At 46.6% G+C, this 11,391-nt stretch overlaps 4 protein-coding genes across 4 annotated transcripts; 1 reads left to right on the top strand and 3 right to left on the bottom strand.

The window, feature by feature from the left end:
* Positions 1-3,195: 3,195 nt before the first annotated feature.
* Positions 3,196-5,137, bottom strand: LOC311604702 (histone H2B type 1-F/J/L-like). The gene is made up of 2 exons (XM_084794760.1): positions 4,716-5,137; positions 3,196-3,418 (listed from the first exon to the last, which is right to left on the bottom strand). The coding sequence occupies exons 1-2, from the start codon at positions 5,090-5,092 to the stop codon at positions 3,361-3,363; spliced, it is 435 nt and encodes a 144-aa protein (XP_084650886.1). The 5' UTR covers positions 5,093-5,137; the 3' UTR covers positions 3,196-3,360.
* Positions 5,138-8,563: 3,426 nt separating this feature from the next.
* On the bottom strand, positions 8,564-9,042 carry LOC311604633 (histone H3.1). The gene has a single exon (XM_084794657.1). The coding sequence runs from the start codon at positions 9,009-9,011 to the stop codon at positions 8,601-8,603; it is 411 nt and encodes a 136-aa protein (XP_084650783.1). The 5' UTR covers positions 9,012-9,042; the 3' UTR covers positions 8,564-8,600.
* Positions 9,043-10,286: 1,244 nt separating this feature from the next.
* Positions 10,287-10,761, bottom strand: LOC311604759 (histone H2A type 1-B). Its single transcript, XM_084794814.1, has one exon. It carries the CDS (start codon positions 10,707-10,709, stop codon positions 10,317-10,319), a length of 393 nt encoding a protein of 130 aa, XP_084650940.1. The 5' UTR covers positions 10,710-10,761; the 3' UTR covers positions 10,287-10,316.
* A 169-nt stretch (positions 10,762-10,930) lies between these two features.
* On the top strand, positions 10,931-11,391 carry LOC311604949 (histone H2B type 1-F/J/L). Its single transcript, XM_084795184.1, has one exon. It carries the CDS (start codon positions 10,997-10,999, stop codon positions 11,375-11,377), a length of 381 nt encoding a protein of 126 aa, XP_084651310.1. The 5' UTR covers positions 10,931-10,996; the 3' UTR covers positions 11,378-11,391.

The following is an 11,391-nucleotide window of genomic DNA, read 5'->3' on the forward strand; positions in this document are numbered from 1 at the left end:
ACACTAGGAGTCAAACCTGGGTGCCCATCTCTCCAGCCCTGGCACAAACTCCCGAACTCTGGCCTTTCAACAAGCATTTATTTGTTTTTGTTTTTGAGATAGGATTTCCCTGTGTAGCCCTGACTATCCTGGACTCGCTCTGTAGACCAGGCTGACCTCAAACTCATATAGATCTACCTGCCTCTGCCTCTGAGTGCTGGGATTAAAGGCGTGACTACCATGCACGGCTCTAATTTCTTTTCTTAATGTGACACCAGGGCATTAATGGTGCCTCACAGTTAATCACCCATCTGTTTAATCCGCCCAATATTCCATCTAGTTTCTTCTCTAAACTGCGAAGCTCCTAGAAATTACCATCCCCAAGGTAGGGTGGGGCAGTAGGATGACCTGCAACAGACCTTAGCACAACTGACTCCATGATGGAAGCTAATAAAGACTTCCTATTGGGTTAAAGCTGTGCTAGAACAGTCTTCTCCGGTGGATACACCACAACAGAGCTTCCTAAATTCTGGCCGTACGTCTTCCTTAGGACCTTCAATAATCTGCCACGCTCAGACATCCTCCCCACTGGGAAGGCTATAAATGGAAGGATTTCCCCTTGCGCTGTGGGCAGCTGTTTCATCTCCACCATCTTCCTACTTCCTCAGCCGTGGGCCTGATCACCTGACAGCCATCTTAGCACAGCTTTCTACCAATCCCCGAAAGAAGCTTTATTGCTTAAAACAGTGACCAGAATCCTCTGTGATGAAAGTGCAACACAAAGTCCAGCACTTTTCCTCGATTTCCTGAGTAAGTCAGTTGAGAAATTGTTTAGCCTGAGTAGTTGTGGACCTCTGAGCCTGGGCTGGACCTTCAGGTGAAGTAGCAGCCACCTAGGAAACCCACTTGTGAATGTCATCTGCGTGGAAGTCAATCTTATTGAAGGTCGTGTGTCTCTTTTTGAGTCACTTCCTGTCCCCAGCACTAACCTCCAATGCAGCTGTTGGGATCGGCAATTACAAGGAAATTCATGGACGCTGTTAAAAATTAGGCCAATAAATTAGGAAAATTACACAGACTGAATAATACCCACCAAACGAAGTAAGAAGGGCACATCCCAAATGGCCTCCAGGGACCTGGTCATGCCTGGGACTATGAGGAAATAAGACAGACAGGCCTGCAGAAAGACAAATGGCCAGAAAGCTGAGGTTGGATGGAGTGGCCTTTAGGCTGTAAGAATCACACCCACAAGTTCAGTGTTTCCCACACAGAGTGGAACAGGAAGAAGCATTGCTGCATATGACTGGACACGGAGGTGGGGTTATTACGTACAGATACACAGGGAGGCAGGGTGTATCCTTGGAATGCCGCTCAATCAAGGAGACAGGTTTTGCCAATCTCTCTAGGGAAGCAGAATTTGGGCAGTGACAATCTGGGAGGTGGAGCTAAGGTGGACATTTTCTGCACACACTGTCAACATCCACACATGGACCGGAAGAGTAGGTTTCGCCAGGCCTCTGGGCCTCTTCCTGGCAGTGGAGAGAGCTCTGCCATCCCTTCAGGCTCTGAGATTCTAGAGTCCCTGATATGGCCATGCCATGTCAACAGCACAGCACACATTCACTTAGGATGTCACACATTCAGGGCTTCACCTGCTCCCTACACCAAAGACCTCCTTCCTGAGGCCTGGGAGAGGGCTACGTAGCATTTCCTAAGTCAGTTTGTCTGTAAACCCTTTATAACATCAATTATAAGTTTGTCGGTAAATCCTTTATAACACCAGTTTATTACTGTTTCTTCCACATCAGTGGAAATATTTGTCTTTTTCATATATTTAATATTCTTTACGTCTATGAGGCAGAGGGATTTCATAAATGCAACTCTATATTTTGCCTTTTGCAGTGCAAACTGAGGGTATTTGGAAACAACGAATTCATGGAGGTGCTTAATCTGAGTTTCCCTTAGGTTTCCAAAGACAAAGCACCCAGAAGCAGCTGGGCTAGGATGAACACTCTCTGACAGCACCACAAGTCCAGGTCAGGAGTGTAAAGTGCCCTCCACTAGTTTGCCTGTCTCCCTCCTCCACTAAGAAGGAATATGTACATTTCTAGATCTCTCTCAAGTTTAAAGTAGTCACTTTTCCTTCACTGACTTACTCTCGAAACTCTCAGAGTGGCTATGATGTGCACTATGTTGGTTAATTGCCAGATGCTGTTGGAGTCCACTGAAAAGCTGTCTCTGAGAGTGGGGTTCTTGTAGTACTCCCCAACAGTTCTGACCCAAGTCTCAATCTCTTACAGGTGAGTGGTGGAGACACGTGCCTTTAATTGCAGCACTTGGGAGACAGAGGCACGCAGAGCTCTGAATTTCAAGATAGGCTGGTCTACCGGACAACCAGGACTACAAAGAGAAACAGTCTTGAACACCCCACTCCCCCACCCCCACCTTCGCCAGAATAACCGAAGTTCTTTACAAGCTAATCCTTTGTCTTAAGGATTAGCAGGTCCCCTAATATTGTTGCAGGAATGAAAGGAACAGAAAACAGCCCAAGCATACAAACATCGTGTCCTTAGAAGGGGAACCACGCCTAAGATGGAAATTTAAAAAGTGTCTCCTTCCCCTCTCCTCCCCCCACCCCAAAGGTAGTACTTCAGTTATGCTAACTGCTGTGGAGGGAAAGCTCAGTAGGGAACTCCAGCTGGCTGATGCTTTCCCAGTTGGTCCCTGCTTGCCCTAGTGAGCAAGGGATTTGATGGAGTCATCTCTACAGGGGCTGCCTGATTTTACTTTAGTCTTCCAGAAAGAGACACTGCCCTGCCAGTGGCTCCATGAAACCCAGCTGGCTGCCTCAAGAATGCTTCCTCAGTTGATTTCTGATAGATGTTTTGAGATCCTATCCGATGAGGTTTTACTATCGGCTTCTTCTGTCATTATTTTCTGTTTGCTTTTGACTTGCTCTATACTCAAATAAAATGACTCACTGAAAACTGAAATTGTACTAATCACAGGTCATTCTCTGGATTATAAGGACTATCAGAGAAAGTTTACCCTCTCCCACGGATTCAGGCAGAAATTGTACTTCTAGATGCACAAGAGCTGGTCCTGGTAGACATGCCTATAGTGGCAGCGTGTAGCAGGCCGAGGAAGGACGAGGTCTTTTGTGAGTTCCAAGCAAGTCTGGCTACAAAGCAAACTCTCACTCTAAACAAATAAAAATAAAGCCAATAAAAGAAATTTTATTGAAATCTTACAGAATGTGAGGTATTTAATTTTATAATGTATTACATCAGGATTATGTAACTCTTTGGAGAATAGTTCACAGCTCAGTCTCTGCGTTCACACAAGGCTGGATGTAAGCTGTGACTTCAGCGCGGTCCATCCTCATTTGATTTCTTCAACTTTAAAGGGAGGAAGACAGTAGAATTTGTTCCACATGATGCTATAGAGATCAGAGATAATAAACAAAATGGTTAGACAAGCATATTAAGCTCTTCCTATACTAAGCTAAACTTTATTTTGAACATCTGTGTACTAATGTTTTATTGATATATGTGTTGGTTACTTGACACAAGAATCACCTGATGTAAAGACTCCCAATTGAGAAAAAGCCTTTATCAGATTGACCTGCAGGTATTTCTGTGGGGCATTTCTCAGTGGTTGATGTGGTAGAGACAAGCTCACAGAGGGCAGTGAGTGCGGCCTACGGCTTAAGCGGTTCGGCAGGGGGAAGAAAAGCATTTGGATTTGAAGTCAGCTTCCCACCTCTGCTCAGCTGGACTTCCTGCCCTTCAGTGATGGGCTAAATCAGAAAGGGTTTGTAAGCCTATACTGCCTTTCCTCACGTTGTTTTTGCTCATGATGTTTACAACAGTAATACAAAGCAAAGTAGGACAATATTCAATTACCTACCTATATGGGACTAATTAATACTTTATTCGTTTTAATGAACTACTGAAATGATTTAGAAATAATTCATTTTCTTGAAATTTCTATTTTGCTTGAATGAATTTTTACCTGATATTTTATGATTAAGAGAAAAATGTAACACATGTACGCAGAATCCCAAAACTATAATGGAAACCACACTGCAACCCTATGAGCTTCCCTCTCTCTCCTGTCTATTCCATTTGGAAACACGAACAGCATACCAAAAAATAAATTCTTTCGCATTTCCTTATATGCACAGTAAAAAAATTAAGTCACAGCAAGCAATGGCGTAACAGAAGATCATTAAAAAAAAAAAGTCACCTAAGGTTGCTAGACAACCAAGGGGGGAGGGGTAAAATATTGTAAAGTTAAACCAGCTACCCAAGTTAAGGGAGGAGGAACCCAAATGAGGCCAGCCGGGGTGATTAAATTCTAAAGCTAGGCAGCTAGAGACCTGGTGCCTAGACAACAAAATGAAAAGCAGTGAGACTTAAGACAAACAATGGTGCTATTATGATACCACAGGAAACTAAGTTACAAAGTAGCAAAACCGACTGCAACTTTGCACTTTGAGGCTGTTAGAAAGTGAGGACTCTGTCAAAATTTCTAGAAGCACGAACACAGGGGAGACCTGAAATGCTGAGAATTGAGGATATTCCGTGGCAGTGCCCGAAAAACTTGTGGGACATCCGAAAATCCAAATAGGTAAGTATCACAAAACAGCTGGTCATGTACGAGCCCTTTCAAAAGAAAAGTTGGGTGGCTCTGAAAAGAGCCTTTGTGTGCGAGGTGAGGCGCAGCGCGCTCACTTGGAGCTGGTGTACTTGGTGACGGCCTTGGTGCCCTCCGACACGGCGTGCTTGGCCAGCTCCCCGGGCAGCAGCAGGCGCACGGCCGTCTGGATCTCCCGCGACGTGATGGTCGAGCGCTTGTTGTAGTGCGCCAGGCGCGAGGCCTCGCTGGCGATGCGCTCGAAGATGTCGTTGACGAACGAGTTCATGATGCCCATGGCCTTGGACGAGATGCCCGTGTCGGGGTGCACCTGCTTCAGCACCTTGTACACGTACACGGAGTAGCTCTCCTTGCGGCTGCGCTTGCGCTTCTTGCCGTCCTTCTTCTGCGCCTTGGTCACGGCCTTCTTGGAGCCCTTCTTCGGGGCGGGGGCGGACTTTGTTGGCTCAGGCATTTTAAGAGAAGTTGACTCAAAAGACAGGAGAAAAGTTATGGGTGACAGTGCGAACGCACGCCTTATATAGACTGCCTTATGCAAATAGAGCAGAAAGTGGGACACATTGTTATTGGTCAGTTGGAAGTGACTTTCATCCAATCAGAATGCAGATATTCCAAGCTTGTGCTTCCACGGGTTAACATGATAATAGAATCTTAACTGTTGCCAAGTATTCTATTTTACCGCCATTTGTAAACAATAGTGAACTTCTGCTTCAGCACGTAAATTATTATACATAGTGTTTGGCTCATGATATCCGGTCGCGGCAAGCAGGGCGGCAAGGCTCGCGCCAAGGCCAAGACGCGCTCGTCCCGCGCCGGCCTGCAGTTCCCCGTGGGTCGCGTGCACCGGCTGCTGCGCAAGGACTGGCGTGTACCTGGCGGCCGTGCTGGAGTACCTGACGGCCTAGATCCTGGAGCTGGCCGGCAACGCGGACCAGGAAATCAAACGAAACTGGACTAATAGGTAGGGAGAGTTTGATGATCTGTTAGCATACACGCTGAGAAGCGCGACACATTTTCTGCAGTGATCCCGTGTCCATAAATATGATTGTGCTGCTGTAGCACGAAAATGAACTCTCCCAAGCCACGTATAGGGTGGCTCACACTTGTTAATACCATCCCCTGCTGTCTGAGGCAGTGGAATTGCTGAGCTTGAAGACGCCAAAGGCCGAGTAAGGATTGCTGTGAGTTTGCAGTGGGTCTATAAATTAATAAACATTTAGAAAACAATGCTTCTAGCTTTGCTTTCCTGTTACGAGTATTAGTAGTTAACTGTTGTTATACCTGTCTGATGTCCATTACTGACTCATCTCATGACTGTTACGAACATTGCTGTGCACTGGTGCCACTCTTCTCTGATCTCAGTGTTCAGGAGGCAGATCTCTGGGGATTCCAGGCCAGTCAGGGCTATACAGCGAGACACCCCATCTCAAAAATAAAGAGAAAAAGAAGAAAAGAACTGTTATAAGGAAATGATTTAAGATGTTACTTTGTACGCTGAGCAGCTACTGGTATAGGGATGCGTCCTATGGAACTGCAGTAATAACTACGGTATTGAATGTTGTCTCAACCTCAAAAGCACTAATGACCGGACAAGATGTCTTCAGGAAAAATTCAATTTCTTCAGAAAAGCCAAAGGCCATTTGGAGAACTGTGGGGTCAGATACCTTTGATGTTACCCATACGAACATAGGAAACCTGGACATTGGAAAGGAATTTTATATTTATATCTCCTAACAGTTTTGCTGTTTCTGGAATTTAAGCACAATGCCTGTTATCTCCTTAAATTCTAACTGCTCTTTCAGAAACAATTTATTTTACGCTTAGACACCATAAGTATAGTGTCGGAGCTAAAGAGAGGAGAAACACAAAACGAGAAAAACACAAAAGTGAGCAAACACCATAGGGAAGGGTGAAGAAGTCTATGGAGGAGGGGAGCAGAGACCACGGTAGTTTAAGAGAATGTGGTCTATGGCGAGTGGCATCTGTTCTGGGATTAAAAGGAGCTATGAAGGGGAGTAAGGTCACCCAGCACAGACTGCCATGAGCACAGACTTATGAACACGGCAAATTAGGAGTTTAATATGGTCAATAAAACAGAACTTACAAGAGATAACCCCTTCCTTTAGTTTAAGCTTTTTTTTTTTAATGCTACTGAATTCCAGATCTTTATGTCTGACAGAGACTTACCCTTTTTGTGTTTCTATTTCTATAACTTCCAGATTTCTTGTAGGAAACAACAACAACAACAACAACAACAACAAATGTATCCTGGATTCATTACCCAACTTTTTAGTGATCCTTGTTTTATGAATAACATTACTGTCTACCCGCTAGAATATTCAATCAGAGTGTAACATCTGCCACTGGGTACTCATTTTTGTCCACCATTACTAAAGCAAAGTGGAGTTCTTATGTGGGAGATGAGCTGTGCCAGAATTTATAGTTTATTTAGAAGGTGATCACACTGTTGCAATAGCCCTATCCCAGGGAATGTTGCCAGGAACAGAATATTCGTGTACATGTAGCCGTACCTGATCATTTCTCATTAAAAAAGAAAAATCATGTAATTCTAACTGAAAGCCTAAAAGTGTGAGACATATGCTGAGTACTGGTGAGTGCAAACCTGAAAACAAAGAAATAAAAACTAAACTAATATAACCTAAAACCCGCGTGAGTCCTTCTGGAGTTAGCAATAGATCTTTGTATCTTCACGTGGAAGGAAAGAACACACTGTTTACAGTCTGTCAACCGATGGTGTTAGCCTGGATTCAAACTCTCCCTTGGCAGTGGCCCTGGGGGGGCCTTCCTTTCCAGGTCACTTTGTTGGAGAGGGACTTTATTTTGTTCTAGGGATAAATTCCAATTTATGCACTATGATGTTATCATACCTAAAATGTTTGTTTGTGTGGTGAGTGTGGTAATGTGTGGGTATGTAGTGCAGGTTTGTGTGTGTGTGTATGTATTGTTTATGTGTGTGCACGTGGCTAGAGGTTGACACAGGCCTGATCTCTTTTTGCCTTATACCTTCAGTTGAAGTCTCCGACCGGTTGATTCCCACCCTGAGCTGAGGGGCTAAGTTAGTCAGCTTGTCTCTGGGATCTATCCAGGCCTCCATGTGCATGTGATTGCTAGGGATCAGAACTTCTCCTGACTCTTGCACAAGTGTGTTTCCCAATGAGCCCAGTGATGCCTTGAGGTAGGAATGTTACATAGCTCACTGGGCAAAACTCAAAACAAAGCAAAACACAACAAACAAGACCCCCAAAAGTTGAAGGTTCTGATGAAAAGGAAAACATGTTAGGTTCATGGGCACTTATCCTTCACATGACACCGGAAGCTGGTTTTAGTATTCTGGCTAGTTACAAAGCTTGCATCTTCCTTATGGTTTTCTTCCAGTTTCTCTACCCAAGTCACTTATCTGGGGGTTTCTGAGTACACTACCAGTTGTGTACAAGCTAACACAAGCTCCCTTATTGGGGTTGTAGCACTTCCAGAATATTGGATTCCCAGCTTGCACCTGGTGGCTCACAACCCTCTAGAACTGAAATGCCAGGGAACCCAATGCCCTCTTCTGGCCTCAGAGGACCAGGGACACAGGTGGTGCGGATACACATAAACACCCATAGTTACTAAGCTGCTTGCTTATTTCTAGGGTTTAGGGAGGGGGAGGTGGAATACTGTGATTTACATCATAAGATACCTTTTTCGACTCTACCTGCCTTCAGCTGCTTCCTAAACTAAACAACCAGAAAACACAATCCCACAAGGGCCTAGGCTGTATCAAATGTCACTTAGGCACAATTAGATAGCTGTTTTAAGTATTCTCCAGTACAGATACTTGGGAAAACTCCCAAAAGGTAGGCAAGTATTGTTGGACAAGACTCCAAAGTAAAAACAGCTCTCTTAGATGTAGATATGGGTGGCTCTGAAAAGAGCCTTTGAAAAACAGTCCAAGGACCAACTTAGGCCCTCTCCCCGCGGATGCGGCGGGCCAGCTGGATGTCCTTGGGCATGATGGTCACACGCTTGGCGTGGATGGCGCACAGGTTCGTGTCCTCAAACAGCCCCACGAGGTAGGCCTCGCAGGCCTCCTGCAGCGCCATGACGGCCGAGCTCTGGAAGCGCAGGTCGGTCTTGAAGTCCTGCGCGATCTCGCGCACCAGCCGCTGGAACGGCAGCTTGCGGATCAGCAGCTCGGTGGACTTCTGGTAGCGCCGGATCTCGCGCAGCGCCACGGTGCCGGGCCGGTAGCGGTGGGGCTTCTTCACGCCGCCGGTGGCCGGCGCGCTCTTGCGGGCGGCCTTGGTGGCCAGCTGCTTGCGCGGGGCCTTGCCGCCGGTGGACTTACGCGCGGTCTGCTTAGTACGAGCCATTGAGTAAGCTTCTTACACCTGGAAACGAAATTATGAGAGAAGGAAGCCTCGCGACCATGATTTATACAGACGCGTGGATTCTGATTGGTCTAAATGGCTGCAGGAACAACTCAATTGGCTGTTGAGCTCTTTTGTTTTCTGTGATCCGAGAGCCGCTTGTGCATTTTGAGCCATAGCGTGCAGTTTCCCCTATTGCATGTTCAGGGAAAGGATATGCACATGCCTATTGCTAGATTTACTGTTGAGTGCAGCGCTGCTTGTACATTTTTTTTTAACCCCTTGAAAATTTACCCAAAGTGAAACTGAGCAAGAACTTTCTGCTCCTTGCTCGTTAATGGTTTCATTGACCAATCCCGACGCTGCGCGGGCAATTTCAAATTTACGCGCCAAATTTTCTTTGCCTTACCGCTGAAGTGGAACCTCAGCAGCTGCTTCTGTTTCCCTACCATTCATGAGGTACTTCCATGCTCATTTCATGTCGCTGTTTCCGACACTGTACTGAACTTGAAAGAAAAAAAATCAGAAGGCTGTTTTCCTATTCTAACCTTGGATAATCAGAATAAGCTTTTCAGTTTAAGTGTGCAATAATTAAAAAATAGAAGCGTCTGACCGAATTTTCGTGAAAAATCAATTTCTATTAAAGACTTTTTTTTTTTACTTTTTTGTTTCAGATTATATTAGCATCTTTAGCTGATTTGTTGTTGGCGAATAGCGGTTTGGACTTGTCAATCATGCACATAATCAGCATTTGAGTGTAGACTCTTCAGAGTACTTAGTTGTTTCCCAGTAAACGTGCTGTTCTCCATACTTCTTAAAATGACCACTTTAAATGGTGAAAGTACTTTTTGGGGGAGGGGGCGTGTTCTCCGTGTAGCCCTGGCTGTCCTGGAACTCACTTTGTGAATCAGAGTGCCTCTGAACTCATATCGGCCTGCCTAATGAATGTTGGGATTAAAGGTGTTCACTGCACCTAGGCCAAAATCCCAACCCTTTTTTGTTTGGGATGTTTGTTTTTCGAGAGTTTTCTCCGTTAGCCTTGGACTCTGTCGACTTGACTAGTTTCGAACTCAAGGCGTGTGCCACCATGCCTGACTGTATACACTCCAACCTTAATTCATTGTTTAGCATACCTAAAGAGGGAAATAAAACTCTTGGCTCAAGAGATAATTCAATGTAAATGATTTGGGCTTTTAGAGACTTTACAGTATAGGTGGCTTACTTTGTTTCAAAATGTACAGTCCTTTAAAATAATGTGGATGGCTCTGAAAAGAGCCTTTTAAGTACGGTAAGGATCAGAGCCTGGACTTATTTTCCCTTGGCCTTGTGGTGGCTCTCAGTCTTCTTGGGCAGCAGCACGGCCTGGATGTTGGGCAGGACGCCGCCCTGCGCGATGGTGACGCGTCCCAGCAGCTTGTTGAGCTCCTCGTCGTTGCGGATGGCCAGCTGCAAGTGTCGCGGAATGATGCGCGTCTTCTTGTTGTCGCGCGCCGCGTTGCCGGCCAGCTCCAGGATCTCGGCCGTCAGGTACTCCAGCACGGCCGCCAGGTAGACCGGGGCGCCGGCGCCCACGCGCTCCGAGTAGTTGCCCTTGCGCAGCAGCCGGTGCACGCGGCCCACGGGGAACTGCAGGCCGGCGCGGGACGAGCGCGTCTTAGCCTTGGCGCGCGCCTTGCCGCCCTGTTTGCCGCGTCCAGACATGACGGAAGCCTAGTAGCTAGAAGTGACTGAGTTTGAAGAATTAAGTCACACTCGCATACTTTATAGTCAACAGAGGGCGCGAAAACGGAGCGACTTCATTGGCTACACATAAAGTTACCAATGGTACAGTGGTTTTGAAAAACCCTTGCTCTGATTGGGCTTTCAGTAGATGACGTTTTCTGTTTCAAGACTGACCTGGTTACAAGTTTGTTTAAAAAGCAGCCAGTGGCAAACGTAGCTTACTGTGACATTTGCTTTTCACTTCTACTGTTTCTCTCTGGATCGCCATGCCTGAGCCCGCGAAGTCCGCCCCCGCCCCGAAGAAGGGCTCCAAGAAGGCCGTGACCAAGGCGCAGAAGAAGGACGGCAAGAAGCGCAAGCGCAGCCGCAAGGAGAGCTACTCCGTGTACGTGTACAAGGTGCTGAAGCAAGTGCACCCCGACACGGGCATCTCGTCCAAGGCCATGGGCATCATGAACTCGTTCGTCAACGACATCTTCGAGCGCATCGCCAGCGAGGCCTCGCGCCTGGCGCACTACAACAAGCGCTCGACCATCACGTCGCGGGAGATCCAGACGGCCGTGCGCCTGCTGCTGCCCGGGGAGCTGGCCAAGCACGCCGTGTCGGAGGGCACCAAGGCCGTCACCAAGTACACCAGCTCCAAGTGAGCGCGCGCAGCTCA

This window comes from Acomys minous (genome assembly GCF_964271855.1).
Source record: "Acomys minous genome assembly, chromosome: 9".
In the NCBI taxonomy this organism is placed as follows: domain Eukaryota; kingdom Metazoa; phylum Chordata; class Mammalia; order Rodentia; family Muridae; genus Acomys; species Acomys minous.

Bases quoted from the DNA above. Each gene is read 5' to 3' on its own strand.
- LOC311604702 (XM_084794760.1), bottom strand. From the start codon at position 5,092: ATGCCTGAGCCAACAAAGTCCGCCCCCGCCCCGAAGAAGGGCTCCAAG. The intron at 3,419-4,715 runs GTGAGCGCGCTG...TGATCTCTATAG, and splicing joins ACCAAGTACACCAGCTCCAA to CATCATGTGGAACAAATTCT.
- LOC311604633 (XM_084794657.1), bottom strand. From the start codon at position 9,011: ATGGCTCGTACTAAGCAGACCGCGCGTAAGTCCACCGGCGGCAAGGCC.
- LOC311604759 (XM_084794814.1), bottom strand. From the start codon at position 10,709: ATGTCTGGACGCGGCAAACAGGGCGGCAAGGCGCGCGCCAAGGCTAAG.
- LOC311604949 (XM_084795184.1), top strand. From the start codon at position 10,997: ATGCCTGAGCCCGCGAAGTCCGCCCCCGCCCCGAAGAAGGGCTCCAAG.